Source organism: Grampus griseus, assembly GCF_964374135.1.
Source record: "Grampus griseus genome assembly, chromosome: 6".
Lineage (NCBI taxonomy): Eukaryota > Metazoa > Chordata > Mammalia > Artiodactyla > Delphinidae > Grampus > Grampus griseus.
This window is the reverse complement of record NC_139000.1, coordinates 104,245,495-104,264,955: the sequence shown is the minus strand read 5'-3', so window position 1 is coordinate 104,264,955 and position 19,461 is coordinate 104,245,495. Positions and strand designations below refer to the sequence as shown.

The 19,461-nt window shown below is 43.1% G+C and overlaps 1 protein-coding gene across 1 annotated transcript in view; it reads left to right on the top strand.

Moving 5' to 3' along the window:
- The window catches only part of NUGGC (nuclear GTPase, germinal center associated), a gene marked incomplete at both ends in the record, with an annotated part of 41,092 nt that overhangs the window by 12,639 nt on the left and 8,992 nt on the right, over nt 1–19,461 (top strand). Inside the window, 7 exons of the mRNA XM_082656934.1 lie at nt 1,462–1,637; nt 3,020–3,038; nt 3,319–3,408; nt 10,031–10,136; nt 11,839–11,972; nt 16,532–16,696; nt 18,537–18,694. Coding sequence (XP_082513060.1) covers nt 1,462–1,637; nt 3,020–3,038; nt 3,319–3,408; nt 10,031–10,136; nt 11,839–11,972; nt 16,532–16,696; nt 18,537–18,694 — 848 coding nt within the window. The remainder of the gene's footprint in view (nt 1–1,461; nt 1,638–3,019; nt 3,039–3,318; nt 3,409–10,030; nt 10,137–11,838; nt 11,973–16,531; nt 16,697–18,536; nt 18,695–19,461) is intronic.

Genomic DNA, 19,461 nt, shown 5'->3' with positions numbered 1-19,461 from the left:
TGAAGTTTTGTTTGACACTTGAGATGGATGCTTTCATAACAATGATCCGTGAAACCAAGAGGTTCATGGGCAGAGGGTGCGGGACACAGAGCACGTGGGGACTCCAAACCCTCCACCCCCAATTCAACTATAGCAGTTCTATTTTAAAAAATCAAGTTTGGCAATTGGAATTCTTCCTAAGATTTCATTTGAAAAAGGCTCCACCGTTAAAAACATGTTTGAAACCCCCTGCTCTAGATCAAGCTTTCTCAGCCTCAGCTCTTTTGACATTTTGGGTCTGGCGAATTCTTTGCTGTTGGGGCCTGACCTGGGCATTGCAAGATGTTTAGCAGCATCCGTGGCCTTTACCCACACTAGCGCCCCCTCAAGTCAAAACGGTTAAAAATGTCTCCAGACATTGCCAAGCGTCGTCTGGGGTATAGAATCTCCACTAGTTAAGAACCACTAGTATAAAGCAAATAATGATTTAATTAGCAACTCGCAAACTTGTCACAGCTTTTTGTACAAAGTGCTGTTCTGAGGAACCGTAAACAAACTCAGTCCTGGTGATGGACCCGCTTTTCACTTATATGGCGAGATAAGATGAGTGAAACAATACAGTCAGAGAAATGTCACAAGGCAACACACTATTGCTTGTCACGTGAAAGTTGCATATTAGCTGAAGCAATACATATGTGATCGATGAGTAGGTTGCAATTTCAGGTGCATTGGCCTTTGCAACCTGAATCACGTGGTTTCTGGCTCCCTGCTGCCACCTGGTGGTAGTATGCTGAATATGCAGGGGCAGCCAGACATCAAAATGATGCCCTGTGGTGACAGCTTTGGGGTAGCTCATGACCAGGACTAGCTCTGGAAGAACAATAATTTTCCCTAGAGGACAGCTGAGGTAAATCAAGCCCGTGATGGATCTGGAACTGGAGGTCTGATTTCTTGAATTCTATCAATGACTACTGCCACAAACATCTCTGAAGCCTCTACTATGGGCCAAGTACTGTGCTTGAGGTGATGTGGATTCCAAGCTGGAAGGTGCAGCCCCTTCCCATCCGGTACCTCACAGTCCGGGTGAAGAGGGGGAGAGGGGTATAGAGTGCCGACCGTGTACAATAGTTCTGCCTGAGAAGTACTGTGGCGGGTAAGTCCAGGTGCTGTGGGATGCAGAGGTGGAGGTGGCCAACCTAGCCTCAGGTGGCCCTTGGCAGTCTCAGATGGCAAATGGAGGTCAAGCAGAGGTCACGGCAAGGGCAAAGGCCCAAGAGATAGATGAACAATTTACATCCCAGGAAGTGTAAGAAGGTCGTATGGTTGGTGCCTAAAAGAATGTGGTGGGGAGGGATGAGAGGTGGGGTTGGAGAGAGAGTCGGGGCAGGGCATCGAGGACAGACATGGTACATTAAGGAAGCACATGCTCTACAACCGAGGCACCATTTATGCTCTTAAACATGCTGTGGTCATGTTTCACAGACCATTGATAAATGCTCAGTGATCTGGCTGATCAGTGACATTGAAAGAGTTTCTGGAGGGAGAGCCCATGAAGACCTTCTGAACGAGAGCATCAAAGCCTGCCAAAGGGGGTTCTGCAGGGACATGGCCCTGGTGGTCACCAAGACCGACAAGCTCCACTTGCCGGAATATCTAAGGTACGGTGCTGGGCTTACAGGGATGCGGGCTTTCCTCCATGGGTCCTGACTGCCGTAATTACGGTAACAACAGAGCTTTGACTCATGGGTATTTCGGACTCAGGGAAGTGACCACTGGGGCTAAAAGAGAAGTCTGGGTGATTTCCTGGGACATCAGGACCCTTGGGTAGGTTGTCTTGGAAATCTTCCAGAGCAGCTGCTTAACGCCCAACAGGCTGTGCTCTTACGCCACTCAGGTGTCTGAGATGCAAAGAGCAGCTCCTGGCATTTTACAGAGTGGTGGACCTGCCCGTCCCCCCAGATATGGGAAGTGTAGACGCCCCACAGCTAGTGGGCACTTCCTATAACACCGTCTGGCCCGGTACCGCTTTGAAGTGTCAAGATTCTGTTTCAGATTTGTCTCCTCCTGAGATTTTAAATCCATATGGAGCAAGGTTCTCAAAGGTTCAGAACTCGGTCCAAAGTAAAAGCATTCTTAGAGTCATACTCTAACAAAACATAATGAAGGGTAAGCATTTTAGAGCTTAATAGTTGTTAATATATGTTGATTTCCAGGCACATGTCTGTTCCCCCTGTAACTAGGTGGGCTGGAACTTATCTTCCATGCTGGGGCACTCTGAAAGTGAAAGGGGTTGTTATTAATCTTTACAGAGGATCGCAGGTGGACACTGGTCTGTTGCAGGGACATGGGACATATGATCATGGGCTCTACCCTTGACAGTGTTTCCCTGCTCTAACAAAAGCTTCTCCACATGTCCGCTGTGCCGTATACCCCCCCCCCCCCCGACTTGAGTCTACTGTCTCCAGGAACTAACTTAGCAGAGAAAAATTCCTCAGTGAAGAAACAGACTAAGACTTTTCCCCCAACTTCTTGCTTTCACGGTCTAAGTTGGAATTTCAGCTCCATTATTTTTTTCCCTGCAATTCCATTCACCCCACTCCCTACCACAGAATAGTATCTCAAGTGCTCCCTTTCCAATGTCAGCTCTAAAACTGAACATAATACAGTTGAATTTATTAAATGTTTATTGTGGTAGGGGCAGCAGATTCAGAGAGGCATCTTGCTTAGTCACTGAGGTCACTGTATTAAAAGAGGATGAAAGGTTATGAGGGACAAGTAAAGCACCATGGGACCTTGGAGAGTGAGGGCTGCGTTTTGACTGGGCCAGGTGGTGAGGTCACAGGAAATTCCACCGATGACAAAATATTGAGAAATTAAGATACTTTTTTCAAATGGACACTGGAGATGGGTCAGAGCATTTGGACTGAAGAAAGAGCTTAGGAAGAGGCATAAAGGCATGACAGTATATGCTGCTTTCAGGGAAAGTCAAGACTGCTGTGACACGTCATGAGGTAAATAATTGTTACATTTCTCGTTTCAGGGAAAGAAAAGTGGGAAGTGTAAGTATGGACCAGTTATTTTTTTTTCTTTCTTTTTTAAAGCTCAATTGAGATATAATTGATAGACAAAAAGTTACACACATTTAATGTAAACATCTTGATGAGTTTGGACTTGTTATTCTTAAATAATACTTTTTATGATTAGTATTATATGATTCGAACACATGCACATTTGTCTGGGCCAGAGGAAGAGCTGCCCGCAAGATGTGCATCTCATCCCTTTATCACTCTTGATAACCCTAGACTCTTTGCCATGCTTTTATTTCTTTTCACAATCCAGCAAGCTATTCAAAGTCAGCGAGAGGCTGTTTTAGAAAGAAATGAAATGATAAAGCTACAAAGGAATAAAGTTCTCAAGGAAAAACTAAAGGTAAGTTAACAGATTCTCCTATGCATTTTTCTGCTTTTCAACCACTCAGATTTTGAGAAACACCTATTTGGTCTTGCGCGGTAGCAAGGGCAGAGGCTTTGGAGTAGACAACTTAGTCCTGCTGATTAATTACTTTGTGACCTTAGGCAAATTACCGTGCCTCTCTGAGCTTCCATTTTCTCGTCTGTAAAATGGGGGAATAATAATATCTACTGCCTGTGATTGTTGGAAGGATTGAATGAGCGTATGGTCTACTGAGAACTGTGTGCAGATAAAATCAGGGATCACAGTGCAGGTTGAAGTGTGCTTGGCTAGAGGGATGCAGCAGGGCTGGGGGAACACAGAGGAAGGATGCCCCAGTCACACGGGCCATTGGGGGAGGCGGTGTTGAGGAGAAGTTCAGGGAAAACTTCTCAGCCTCTTCAGCAGAATTTTAAAGAACCAATAGTCTTGAGTGAGGTGAAGAAGTCGGAGAAAATGTGTTTGATACAGAAGGAAGAACATGGTTGAAGAAAACTGCCACGCTTGGTGAATTACAGGCAAGTTTGAATAGCTCAGCAAGGGGCATATGCAGGAGTGTTGGGAGAAAAGCCCTGAGCTCTATTTTTCAAGCTTGAGTAATTGTTCTGTGGGAATCTTGCTGTTTCTTAAATTATTTTTATTATGCTGTCACTAAAATAGGTACAAACATAAAACTCCTTCCTGTAATAGTCTTATGCAACTATAAAACTGAAACCAACTTGAAGATAAAATATAAACAAAACAACTTAAATGTTATATCACAGTTAGTATAATGTGATAGAAGGGATGGTTTTGCTGAAACTAAACCTTCAGTGTTGGATTTAACAGTAAAAACACATGGCCTTAGGTCCAGTTCTATGTTTAATTGCTTTCTGTATTTTGACTTCAATTATACTGATGCAGAAAATGTCTGGCGTACAATGTGGAATCGGAAATTTCAGGGCTTTTGTTTCTAATTCAGAATAATCAGACCTCATACTCAAGCCAAAGTCTTCTACCGAGCAATTCTTGAATGTTGATTTTAATGAGGCAATAACTCAGTAAAGCTGTTCTTATTCTCTTTAATTGTTCTTCTTGGCATTAAAGAAATATGCATTTTATGAGGACCTAATTATATTGTTTCTGGAAGCAGAAACATAAAATACCTCAATACACAATTTACAATTATATTTATTGCTAAAAAATGTGGCAAATTGGTATGTACAGGATAGGGTCTGGGCAACAATACATCAGCTTGCAGGGTGACTGTGGTTTTGATTCTCATGGCACAAGTTCTTTTAGGTCTGCATACCTACACCTCTGATGGCTAGGTAACGCCTTCATTCTCCAACCGCTTCTTTTCAGTTTGAATTATTGTGAGACCTTTACTTGTACTGCAGACCTTCATTTGGAGCAAATTTAATTTCGATCATAAAAAATATGAGTCAGAAGTTGATTATAGGGTAGCCCCTCATAGAGATGTCTCTGCTTATTTTTTTAATTATAAAAAAGAAAATTAAGAAAAATATTGTAAGAAAAATTTCAGGCTCCTGGGACTACACTTATTGATTTCAATTTGGAAATATTATGCATCTTAGAAAGGTGATTTTCTCGCGAATATGGAGAATGGATGGTGGGGAGAGGGGCTGGTGAAGATTGGATGTAGAAAGACCAGCTGGGAGGCTTTTTCTGTAATCTAGTTGGTGTTAAAAAAAAAAAAAAAAGAAGTGATAGGGCTTCCCTGGTGGCGCAGTGGTTAAGAATCCATCTGCCAATGCAGGGGACATGAGTCTGAGCCCTCCGGGAAGATCCCACATGCTGCGGAGCAACTAAGCCCGTGCGCTACAACTACTGAGCCTGTGCTCTAGAGCCCGTGAGCCACAACTACTGAGCCTGTGTGCCACAACTACTGAAGCCCACATGCCTAGAGCCCGTGCTTCACAATAAGAGAAGCCACCGCGATGAGAAGCCCACACACCGCAACGAAGAGTAGCCCCCGCTTACTGCAACTAGAGAAAGCCGGCGCACAGCAACAAAGACCCAATGTAGCCCCCCCAAAAAAAAAAAGTGATAAGAGCCTGAACTAGGCAGTAACCATAGAAATAGAGTAGAGGAGATGCATTCAAGAACTAATAGGGGGTTCAGATCCATAGGTCTGGACGACTAACTGTAATGTGGCAGGTAAAAGAAAGCTGGGTTTTGATGTTTTCAGGCATTTTTTTTTTTCAGGCATGTCTTTTGAGCTGATTATTATACAGCATTTTGCCTTTGCTTTAGCAAATCTGTAAAGAAAACCTATGCTACTGCTCCAGTGCCTCTCTCCTTCACTTGCACATGACTACCGCACTCATACTTCTGACACCAGATGTGTGGGAGTTTTCTTCATACTAAGCAATTCTCTCTGACACCAGCTGGGCACCTTACAATTTAACTCAGTTTGACATGGTCTACCTGGAGATAGTGTCAGATCCCACAGGTTAAGGGTTTAGTCCCACAAGACTGCCTCCCACTTCAGATACGAATCGCAAGAAGTAGGTCCCCAGGTTACCCGCAACTGCCTGACTTGGCTACAAATTAGTTCCCATGACCTCCTCTCCCTTGCATTGGGTTATTTGCTAGAACAGCTCACAGAACTCACAGTGAAACACTCACATTTACCAGTTTACTATATAATAAAGGATATGATAAGAGATGAACAGCCAGATGAAGAGATACATAGGGCGAGGTCTGGGAGGGTCCCCAGCACAGGAGCCTCTGTCCCCATGGAACTGGGGTGCATCGCTCTCCAAGTATGTGGATGTGCTCACAACCTGGACGCTCTCCGAGCCCCACACTACTGGGATTTTAGGGAGCTTCATCAGATAGACATGATCAATTATTAACTCCATTTCCAGCTCCTCTCCCCTCTCTGGAGAATGGGGGGGGGTAGAAATTCCAAGGGATTTGGGAGCTCTGTGCTGGGAACTGGGGCCAAAGACTCAATGTTAGAATGAAACCCCCTATTTATAAGGGGTTTAGGAGCCCTGTGTTGGGAACTCAGGGCAGAGACCTGTAGATAGATAGATAGATAGAGATAGAGCTTATTATTTCATAATACCTTATTAGTTTACTCAGTTTGAGGATTATAATGAACTCATGGCTTTTCACAGAATTACTGTGTTCTTTTTTATGTTCAAGTTCACATCTTGGCCAAAGGGAGCCTTTAATTTAAGCTGGTTCCTTTTAGCATTACCCAGACATTAAAAAAATATATCTTTCCTCTCTGGCAACAAGAACATATTCAGGCCCATTTTCTTTTTCCCTGCCCCAAGGCATGGAACTATTACTATCAAAGAAACTTGAGTTTCTTTTAGCAGAGAATAATATTAAAAATAAAAGTTGGGGTGCAAGGGGTACATATCAAATAATTCATACAAGTAAAAGAAGTGGACAGGGTGATGTCACTGCAAAGTCATTTTAATGACAAAGCTAGAAAACATAGATTTTTTTAAAAATGGGATTGCAACTAGTTCAAAAAGATACATGCACCCCAATGTTCATAGCAGCGTTATTTACAATTGCTGAGACTTAGAAACAACCTAAGTCTCCATCAACAGATGAATGGATAAAGAAGTTGCAGTGTATATATGTGTGTGTATATATATGTATGTAGATAAATAGATAGATAGATAGAGATATATACACACACATACATACATACAATGGAATACTACTCAGCCATAAAAAAGAATGAGATTTTGCCATTTGCAGCAACATGGATGGACTTGGGGGGCATTATGCTAAGTGAAATAAGTCAGAGAAAGATAAATACTGTATGATAATGGCTTATATATGGAATCTGAAAAATACAACAAACTATTGAATATAACACAAAAGATGCAGACTCACAGATATAGAGAACAAACTAGAGGTTACCAGTGGGGGGGGCAATATAGGTGTGGAAGAGTGAGAGGTAGAAACTATTGGGTGTAAGATAGGCTCAACATGGGGAATATAGCCAATATTCTGTAATAACTGTAAATGAAAAGTAACCTTTAAAAATTGTATAAAATTTTTTTAAAAATGGGGTTACAAATTACATTCCTGATTTCAATCTAACTCCAACTTTACTATATGCTTTTTTTTGTTTGATTTTTTGGTGGTACGTGGGCCTCTCACTGTTGTGGCCTCTCCCGTTGCGGAGCACAGGCTCGGGACGTGCAGGCTCAGCAGCCATGGCTCACGGGCCTAGCTGCTCCGCGGCACGTGGGATCTTCCCAGACCAGGGCACAAACCCGTGTCCCCTGCATCGGCAGGCGGACTCTCAACTACTGCGCCACCAGGGAAGCCCTACTATATGCCTTTTGATTCTGCTTCCATCTTGTGTCACTTCTATTTTGAGCTTCCAGGTTTTCTCCTTTCTTATATACAGTATCTTCTTACAAACTTAATACATTACTCTATATATAGTTATTAAAAACCATGTGTGTAAATGATAACAGTGGCTCATCTTTCTATAGGATAATCTGATGAGCATCTACTTAGCTCTTGGATCCTACCCTCCAACTGTAACTGTTTCTACTTCTCTTTAACAATAATACGGAACCTGCTACTGTAGCCATCCCGCTGACACTATAAAAATATTTCTTTGGATTACAATAACAAGAAGTGTAAACGAATCTTCAATAATTTTTAGAAAAGATATACAAAATTTAGAGCAAAATTTTAAATAATGCAAACACCTGGGTAAAGCTAGGAATACTCCTTTCAACTATTTTAAAACTCTACTAACATTTAATTGCACATTAGTTTTATCTCCCAGTAGAAAGTGGGGTCAACTTTCCTAAACATTTTCCTAGAGTCAAAACTCTATCAAGCAGGGAAAAAATAATAATCTTGGCAGCTCCTTTATATAACTTTAGTCCTGACTAGAGTGTGGGGCTTCTAGCAATCTGTATTCCAGCCTTGACTAGATGGGCTCACAACTTGAGATGCAGAGATCTTGCAGAGATGCAGCTTCTTGCCTCTCCCAGTGGACCACTCACTCAGCTTTATTATATCTTTGCATCAGAAGAAGGTTGACAACTCCTTACTGTGTTCTACCGCCCCCATATACCCATGCATACTCTTTATGGCTTTTCTCTTTTAAGTGAGAAGAATGAAGGATTATGAAACATCATTTATGTGTCATTCTAGTATGACTTCTCTGTGGTGATGTTTTTCTAATCATAAAAAATTTCTCATATGATTCTTAATTCCTTGACATTTAAAACCATCATTTGCTTAAACATTACTCTGCATTTAAATGTGTAGGATGACTAACCACCCAGTTAAGAAACTTGCACTTTTATAGGACCTTTGCCCAGTGTTGTGTTGTGCTGATAAATTGATACATGTTTTAACAGTCAGCTCTCTGTTTAAAAAACAAAAAAGGCCCAATGTGTACCATTTGCCGATTCCTGTGGTGTAAATGTTCCCTTGCCAGTTTCAAGCTACCGATGTGCTGGTGCTGAGGGGGGAGCTGGGAGGAGCTGTGTACGGTGGATGCTCAGGAGCTGGTCCAAGCTGGCTCCTGCCCATCGCTGCCTTTGTCAGGGCTGTGCTTCTTTTTCCAAAATGGATCCTGGTACTTTCCCCCCTCTGAACATTTAAAATTGAGGTATAGTTAATTTATGATGTGTTAGTTTCAAGTGTACAGCAAAGTGATTCAGTTATAATATCTATGTCTATCTATCTATCTATCTATGTATCTATCTATCTATCTATCTATCTATCTAATCTTTTTCAGATTCTTTTCCTTTATACGTTATTACAAGATATTGACTATAGTTCCCTGTGCTATACAGTAGGTCCTTGTTGTTTACCTATTTTATATATAGCAATGTGTATATGTTAGTCTCAAACTCCTAATTTATCTCCCCCCCAACTATCCCCTTTGGTAACCGTAAGTCTGTATTCTATGTCTGTGAGTCTATTTCTGTTTTGTAAATAAGTTCATTTGTATCATTTTTTTAAGATTTCACAAATAAATGATATCATACGGTATTTGTTTTTCTCTGCCTGACTTATTTCACGTAGCATAATGCCCTTCAAGTCCATCCATGTTGCTGCAAATGGCATTATTTCATTCTTTTTTATGGCTGAGTAGTATTCCATTGTATATATACCACATCTTCTTTAACCATTTATCTGTTGATGGACATTTAGGTTGCTTCCATGTCTTGGCTATTGTAAATAGTGCTGCTATGAACATAGGGGTGCATGTATCTTTTGGAATTACAGTTTTCTCCAGATATATGCCCAGGAGTGGGATTGCTGGATCCTATGGTAACTCTATCTTTAGTTTTTTAAGGTTAAATACACTTTTGAACTATTTTCTTTATACATTTCCTTCTAGAATTGCTATTTTTTTTAACTCCCAAGAGAATCTCTGCAACAGTGTCCTCACAACCTCCGACCTTGTAAGGCGGACAGATGGGAACATTTGACATTGGGACTATTGCTTGTTCCTTACAGGGCTTGTGCAGAACTGAAAGCGAAAGCGAATGAGCTAAAGTTTGCTGAAGGCTCTTGTGGAGCATGTGCATGGTTGCCTTTGCGGCAGTTGAGTTATTCTGTTCTCTGTGTGCCTCTCTCACTTCAGAGGAAGCTGCCAGCTGACTCCAGGGTTCTGGAAGACTCAGAGCTGGTGTACACGGTCAGCGCCCAGGAGTACTGGCAGCAGGCTCTCCTCACCGAGGAGGAAACTGGTAATTTATACATATATATTTTTTCATCTCAATCACTCCAATTCTCAGGATTAAGCTTGGCACTCTGAATTTCCCGTTCTAGAACTTTCTGTGCCGCACTTCTAGTTTGCCACAGTTTCTATACCTATGAGCAGCTATATGCGTGTTTGTCTCTGCATTGTTGTGGTGCCTGAGAAAACAATTCCTTTCTCCTCCAAATCTTACGATGAGTTGTCATTTCCTTAGTGTTTGCCTTGAGAGTCCTTGCTCACCCAGGGACAGGTAGAAAAAGCAACCATGGCATGCTTTTTCTTTGGGGGTGGGGTGGGGTTAGAGAACATGGCTGCTTTCTTCAGAGAACTTGAAATTTACATGAAGAGCTAATATAGTAAGTCCCCTACATACGAATGAGTTCCATTCCAAGAGCGCGTTCGTAAGTCCAGTTTGTTCGTAAGTCCCATAGAATTAGCCTAGGTACCCAACTAACACAATCGGCTATATAGTACTATATTGTAATAGGTTTATGATACTTTTCACACAAATAATACATAAAAAGCAAACACAAAAAATAAAGAAAATATTTTTAATCTTACAGTGCAGTACCTTGGAAAGTACAGTAGTACAGAACAACAGCTGGCATCCAGGGGCTGGCATGGAGTGAACAGGCAAGAAGAGTTACTGACTGGAGGAGGGAGAGGAGGTGGGAGATGGTAGAGCTGAAGGATGGTCAGCGATAGGAGAGGGAGGGCAGGCTGCAATGTCACTCACGCCTGATGTTGATGGCGCAGGTTCTGGTTCCTTGCTGGAACCAGATGCACGTTTGCATCTTTGAAAGTTTGCAGCGTGAAGGTTCGTAAGTAGGGGACTTACTATACTAAGCCACGTGCAAAAATCAAAGTAAAAATGAGGCTAGTTCTATGGTGCTCTGAGTACAGCAGAAATTCAGAGAACCCAGGACCTGTGTGACTGGATTACTGAAGGAAAGCTGTGTGAGGAGGCAGGATCCGAGCTTGACCTTGATCTCAGCTGAAAATGGTTTAAAATGGGCCTATATGTCGCTAGACATGGATGAGCGTCAAAGGCGATTAAGGAGCAGAAGATGTGAAAAGTTGCCAGAAATGGGGAACTGCTTGAACAAGGATATCAAAGAAATAATCAGCACGGCACAGGCAAGGAATAATATGGAAACATTTCCACCTACAGGGATAATGGGGGGAAAGTAGCTTGACATCTATTATCTTCCGACTAACAGAGGATTCGGACTAAGATACGTGTCTAATCTGGAATTGCACTTGTCAGAGGTCCTACCCTTTCTACAGCAAGCATGCGCTATTTTGATGTTAATGGTTATTTGATATAGATAGAAAAGTCTAGCGGGACCAAATGGCTGAGGCTCTAGAAATGTGAGCCCCGGGTTTTATATACTATCCAGGTAACTATCGTCCAGAGGGAAGTGCCCGTTTTCTTACCCAGCCTGAACTTTTCCACAGAGTTTGTTCTTTACCACTGAATAAAATTAGCAGGCATCACTGCTGATCTACCATCCATAACTGCTGATCCTAGACTGGGGAAAACAGATAGGTTGGTTTAGTGAGCAATCCACCCGCCTAGGACCTCAGCAGAAGTTAATTCAGACTGCCAGCATGATCTGTTAATGTTTAAGAATTCTATTTCCCACCAGCTTTGGTCTTTTCAAATTGTTTGTGCTGCCTGTGAATTCCAGAAATCCCCAAGTTAAGAGAATATATCAGGAGAAGGCTCTTGGATAAGAAGAGGAGGATGGTGACCAAGTATGTCACTGAAGCTTTTGGCCTGTTTCTCCTCACGGACAGTTTCAGCTGCACGGACAACCTGCCGGTAGGAAGACCCCTGGACTGTGTGTCCTCTGCCTCCTGGCCTGGGCAGAATGCTCCCTCTTACCAAGTTAGAAAATTAACTCACCGTAATCTTTCTTTTCTCATCAGAGGAAGACCCTAAGCTTAGAGAATCTAAAGAGAGCAGAAAGAGAATTCGAGGGTTAACATTGTAACCTTTGAGCAAAAAAAAAAAAAAAAAGAAAAGAAAAGAAATAATGTTTTACCTAGGACAGATGGGCTGAGAGGAAAAGGTAAAAATAGTCACTTTTGCCTCTCCTGAGACTTGAATCAGGTAGAATGTGTTTAATGGCAGGAGGGACTTGTCTACTTCTACTGGAGTATGTCAGTTCTTGGTTATCCTAAAGAGGCATGTGTGCACATACAGTCCAAAAAACTTTCTTCTGCCTGTGGACTTCCTGCATGGCCTGGTGCTGTCAGAATCTCAAACTCAGAGCAGTGTGGTTATATAATGTGAGGGGAAGGAAAAGAGGAGGGCCTTTCAGCAGAGAGATATTATCTTCATGGTCTAGAATGCAGGTCTTCTGAATAACCAGTTAAAAATGACTTTTTTCATAGTAGTGGACAAAGTTATCTTTTTGATGGATGAATTTTTTTTTTACCCTAAGATAAGAGGGATAAGCTGCTAAATTCGAGGTTTGGGGGAAAACTTTGTTGCTGGAATCAATCACCAACTGCATTGTTTCCTTGTGAGGGAATGAAAATACAAACAGACGAGCACATATAAAGACAGAACTCTGACCCACAGCCAGCAGCAAGGTGCCTGGGAAACCAACCCCCCATCTACAATGAACAGCTCAGGAAGCCAGTCTGCCCTAACACTTGTAGGAAGTTAGACTGCTATCTCTAGTAACAATCTAAGAAGCTAAACAATAACTTCTGAAACAATCAGCCCCAAATGGCCAGACCTTTGTTAACGACTGACGGCTTCCCTTATCCTTTTTTTTTTAAACTGTCATCCATATTTTATGGCAAAGAGATTGCCATTTCTCTTAGGTGTTTTAACATACGAGCAATGGCTGCTTACAAAACGGAAAAGAAAATTTAAACAACCTGAAACACACAAAAACAACCCATCAGATTCAGATGACAGAAGTATGGCTGGAAGGTTACATCTCCCGTCCAAACTAAACCCTTTAGCAACGATTGCTTTGCCTTTAATTCTGCAAATGACAGTCTCCCAGCAGGCTGCATTATTCTGATCCCACACATCCTCAGTATAATTGGCTGCCCATGAAACTCTCATCACAGACCGCCTTGTTAGCTCATGGGCTTCCCTAATCTTTATCCCTGCTTCCAACTGAGGACCAATCAAGAAAAGATAAATACGCATCCTCACGAATCACATAAGATCCCTGCTTCGAGGTCTCCACCTACGGCTGCCCCACGCCAGGCGCCTCTGATCAGGGCACCAGAAGCCTTCCCATCCCTCTGCTTGCCTTTGAGTGTCTGCCAAACGCAAGTGATGGCCACAGACTCTCTTGTTATAGCAAGCTCTAAGTTAATAGCCTTTGTGGGTTCTCATTTGGTTGGTATTTCTTTATTTCCACACTTGCTGTCAGCTATCATGTTTGCACAGCCAAGCTGTCTGACTTCTTGTTATGCAGAATAGGGAAAGGGGAGAGAAATGTACTGGTAGGGCTGGTCCTGAGAATGTGGGACAGTGAACCTGGGAGGGCCCTGTGGAGTGATGAGCAGAGGCAGCTGGTGCGGACCTGACTTCAGTGTGAAAAGTAAGCAATGTCAACTCTTTTACTTTTAATTAATTAATTAATTTATTTATTTTTGGCTGTGTTGGGTCTTCGTTGCTGCGCGTGGGTTTTCTCTAGTTGCGGCGAGTGGGGGCTACTCTTTGTTGCGGAGCGCGGGCTTCTCATTGCAGTGGCTTCTCTTGTTGCGGAGCACGGGCTCTAGGCATACGGGCTTCAGTAGTTGCGGCGTGTGGGCTTCAGTAGTTGTGGCTCGAGGGCTCTAGAGCGCAGGCTCAGTAGTTGTGACGCACGGGCTTAGTTGCTCCGCGGCATGTGGGATCTTCCCGGACCAGGGCTCGAACCCGTGTCCCCTGCATCGGCAGGTGGATTCCCAACCACTGTACCACCAGGGAAATCCCAGCAACGTCAACTCTTGATGGTCCACGCAGTGTCAGTCAGATGTCCACATTTTAGAAATTAAAAGTGCCGTATAGAGTAAGATTCACCATCTTTTTCATCGTATCTCTTATTCCTTGTTTGGGTCTAGTTCTGTGTAAGAAAAAAGAAACCCTCCTGGAATCTGAGATTTTCCAATTTGACTCTTGTCCTCTGAAATACTAGTGAACGTTTTGACATTCTAACTTCCCCCCAAAATTCTTTGGGGGTGAAAGTTGCCTCTCTGCTCAGCAAAAGATGGTTTTTGGAAGTGCTGATGGAAAACGAATCGGATGTGGTGCTGTGTGTGGTTGGTTTATTTTATAAACACCAGGACAAAGCATTTTGCAATTGAAGTTGGAGCGTGGTATGGAGGTGCCCATGTAGGGGCTCAGTCCCTCCTTGTAGCCAGACTGCAGGTTACAGAAGACACAGAGGAGGGGGCTGGCTGGCAGTTCTGTGATAGCCTTTTAGAAGGAGTTGCCAGCAGGCTTACTCAACATTCTTTGGCCTCAGTTATTGGTCTCAGTCTTAGTTCTCTGATGGAACGCTGGAAGGCAAGAGTTTGTCAGTTCCTTTGCATTCTGGGGGAAAAAAAATCAAATCTAAAAATAAATGTGATAGATCATTTTTTAAGATTGTGACTCAAACCAAAAACTTTAGAGTTTGGATAGTTAGTGATTTTAAATGAACAGGGATCTAGTCTTTATTTTGAAGAATCAATGGGAAGTTGATTATGACGATCTCAATGTTGAATGAGTCCTGCATTTACTCATGGTAGATGCCAGCCTTTCCCTTTCTCACTGCTCTTTTATTTCCAGCCCCTTCCCTTCTTATCATTCTTTTGCTTCTTCAACAAGGATTCTTTGAGAGTGAGCCTTTGTGAGAATCTTGGAGTTTCTTCTCATGACTCTTTTCTTCTTTCATTTTGATCACTAGTGACACGACAAACTCCAAAGAATCTAGAGGGAACTCTGGGGGAGAAAGTATGGCTTATAGAATTCTAACTAGTGAAAACTCTGAAACTCCCCAGGGCTTGCCTCAAGCAGAATAGTTTCCATTAACTTCTAAAACTCCTCTATTCTGAGACTCAGGGTATAGGAGTTTGAGGCTGTTTTCAGGATCATTCAGCCCCATTCACTTACTTCACAGACGATGCCCTTGCGATCCAGAGATGCTAAGTCATCTCTGTAAGGTCACACCTCAATTCAAGAGCTATTCCTGTCATCAAATTTGGAATACACTTTAAAAGCCTACGTTATCCAGCCATTTCTCCACGCCACTCATTCACCCCAGAAATGTTTATGGACCATGCTCTCCGTGCCCTGCCTTGGAATAAACAAACATGAACAACAGAGTCTGTCTCTCCAGCAAGGTCCTGGCCCAGGGCAGGAGACACATGGCCTGAGAAGAGACATAGCACAGCAGGGGTGTCCTAAATGCAACGGGAGCCCAGGAAAGAGCGCCCCAACTCTGCCCGGGGAGTCAGGGAGAGCATCACATGGGAAGTGACTTTTGAGCTTTGGGAGTATGAGAACATGGGAAGAGCACATGCAAAGGACCAAAAGTATGACACGTTTGGGGAATGGTAGAAAGTTCGGGGGCAGCTACATGGGAGGACTTTTTGGGCAAACAGAGAGCTGGTGGTCCTGGAGAAATTGATTGAGTTCTGGCCACGAAGGACCTTAAGTGATGAGCTAAGGAGTGTGGTTTCTTTCCACTGCAGTCAGGCACCGTGTGGTCCCCAGGGTTCTCATACAGGGGACAGACACTACAGAGTTCCCAGTTTGGAACCTAGAGGTCAAGGCTGCCCCTGGCGGTCACTCCCTTGTATTACTTGAATAGATATTTTCTTCCCTGACTAGACTATTCTCCTTTGAAGCAGGAACCAAGTCTTTATTTTTGTGGTCCTGTAGCTTTGCTGTTTATTTAAAGCAGTGTCCAGAAGATCAGTATTACCTGGGGCTCGCTAGCAATGTAGAATCCCAGGCCCTTGGGTTTGAACCAACTCTTCTGATGGTTTCTATGCACGTTAAAGTTTGAGAAACCCTCTCCTCCAAAACTGCTTTGTGCACGAAGTTCATTAAATATTCGTTGAATCAGATGTCATTGGAAAAATCTCTTTTAAGGACAACTGGATTTTTAAAAAATATTTACTCTTTCAAGTAGCCTAATGGGTTAAACCCCAGGAAAAGTTGCAGGAGGATATATTTGTTCGATTCTCCAATCCCACAAAGCGTAAGGAGGTCTGTGCCCTGAAGGGTGCCTTACGGGGATGACAGGGAGGAGTCCACCGTGGGTGATCTGCTCAAGCTAAATCTTGTGTTGGTGACAGACTTAAAGAAAGCAGAGTTGGAGGAGATGGTGCCTTTAGGGAGGGGGTGGCCTCACGTTCCTGATGGCCCTTGTTCCCTAGAACGAATACTTGCATGTGAGTGGCCTGCGGAGATTTGTGGAAGAGAAGATACAGCTGCTGGAGAAGGCCATCGACCAGTGCTTTGCCCACATAGTGCAGCCTCTGCAAGAAGGGGTCCAAAATGCCAGGAGTTCCTACCGACAGATCCTCGGGGCATGCCTGGTGGTGAGTGACCCTCTAAAAAGAAAAGCCGTGATGTTCGGTGAGGCCCGCCTGATTCTCCACCTTTTTTCACTATGCCATTGCTTTTGAAAGAAATAAAGAGCTAGAAGAAATTAGGAGAGAGTGAAAATTGCACACAGGAAAGCATATTGAGGGAATTGTTTGTGCACTGTGAGGACGCAGGGAAGGGTACATGTGCAGCTGAAAGAACTGGAATTGAGGATCCGAGGGTCTTGTTTGGAATGCCAGCCCCACCAAACATCCTCTCTGTAGGCCTGGGCAAGGCCCTAAACCCACTTAAGCCTGTTGGGACTTTTCTTCTGTAACATGGGGCTGGTAAACACTTGCCCAATCTATTTCACAGGGCTGATGTAAGTATCAATTAGATACACAGTAAGAAAGCACCCTATAATCTCTCACTTGGCACACAAATTGTTGTATTATCTTTTCATTATTCAATAGTTATATGGGGTTTCTAAGGGATGAGAGATAAGAAATGTGTGTGGTTGTTTAAGCCATGAAGTTTGGGGTAATTTGTTTCATAGCGATCGGCAACGAAGTGACCCTGGAGAGAACTGTTTCTATACGATGGTGGAAGATCCCAGATCACAAAAAGTGAATGAGTGGGTGGGTGCTGAGAAGGCGAAGGCACGAGGTGGGGACCAGTCCTCTGAGACAATGCGCTTGTGGAGGAAGAAGCAGCATCAGGCACCTTCAGGCTGTCACCAGGGCTTCATCCCAGGAACTGTCCCCGCTCTCCTCAGCCCTTCAATGGCTTCTTTACTCTGTGACTACGGGCACAACCCAGGGCGTTCCTATTTGATAAGCAACTTGCCCTTGCGATCAGATATTTGGGCAGACATGTTTATACTAACATCATATCTTTAGGTAACACAGTAAAATAGCCTAAATGTCTAATCATACGAGAATGCTAATGATATGATACATCCATATGACATTACGTGGTTATTCCAATAATTTTTTGGAAGTATTTACAATGAATTCAGGAAATGCTCATGTTATAATATTAAGCAAAAATGGCAGAATATTAAAATAGAGATAGATGATAGATTGATATGGGAAGATAGATATGGATAGATAGAGATACTATGATGCCAGTTGTACCATGCTACATGGCCATTCACTGAAAACATATATCATTGATTAATGATCACAAAGGCCTCTACTGAAATTTCAGTCAGTGCAAATGTATTTTTTATTCTCTTTACTGAGGATCAATCACCATGTGGCTAAAATTTGTCAAGTCTCTTATAGCTCTAGCTTCATATTATTTTTTTCTTCCGATGTGTGAGTTTATGTCTCTGGGAGAAAATACTACAAAGAGATACACATCAAGTTACATTTTATCAAATATGTAATAAAAAGTGTAAAACATCGAGGCTGTGCTCGGAAAACCTAAAACACATACTCGCGGTAGAGTCAGAGCACACTTTCATTTAATAACTGCTCATTTAGCACTTATTTATCAAGCATGACCTATACCAGGACCAGATGGTGAGGACATCACGATGGATGAAACATCGGGCCTGATCTTAACCAGCTGATGGTCCAGTTTAGCAGCCTGATGAGTAAAGAGACAAACGCAAAGCTGTATGTAAGCAGAGAGCAGAGGATGCTTTGGGAACCCAGGGCAGGGCCACCCGCCAACTTGAGGTGTGACTGCTGTCCTCTCTGTGTAGCTTAATAATACATTGAAAGATCGTGTCTCTACTCTTCCCTGTGATTCTTGGTAATGGTGTTTGGCCAAAGGCAGTGCAGCTCTGATCCCATGAATTCTAGGTAACACCTACTAACTCCACTATCTTATTGTTTAATTATCCAGAGGAGTAGAGGAAACCAGGGTTTTCACCAGACTCTGAAAGCGGTTTGCCTGAAAAACGGTATCTATGCCTCCAGGACTCTTGGGAGAATAGATCTGAACGAAGCCATCACGCAGCCCATCTATGAACAGATTGATCCTGTTTTTGGAGGCATTTTTAGGTAAAGGATCCTTCACTTGGATCCTCTGTGAACAAACATGCGAAGAACGCTCATCTTTAAGAATTTGTACTTTGGATCTGGAAGGGACCGGAGTAGTTTGCCACTTGAGGAGGAAAACTTAGTCTTTGGCAAAACACAAAAGCCCTAGTTTGGTTTACTTAAAAATTTCCTATGGTGACCTGGAGTGCAGCTGGAGATGCTGCTTTCAGATTAATATTATGATTCCCATTATTTTTCAAATATCTCCTACATGCACCGGGGATCTGAGTCCAGGACAGGGGTATTTTGGTTGGAGAGTGTGGAGTTAAGGAAACACACGGCCTTTGTAAATTTCCCTGAATGAGAAAAGGAAAAGTGGCTCACGATGACTCTGCTTGCTTTTGACACACAGCGTGCTCACACAGCGTGGGGTGGGGGGCTCGAACCTTCACAGCACCCCGTCCTTCCCTTTTTCCTTGACCTCCAATCCTTTTCTCCATCCACAGAAACAGTCTCTCCTAATCCCCAGCCTGTCCCCAGTCTCCCTCCTTTGCCCCTGGCATTTCACCTGGCCTACCACCCTCTCCTGTTTGAGCCATTCTACCTTTGCTCGATTCTTACTCAGTGCCTCCACCCCCGTGCCCCCAACCTTCCTTTAAATGTGTTTGGAATCCTGCTATTCTACCTACGCTCACCCACCCCTGTTTTACACATCTGTAGGGTAAACTCCAAATTCCTTGAAACGGCCTTCAAGACATTCCACCTGCTTCCAACTGGCCTTTCCCATC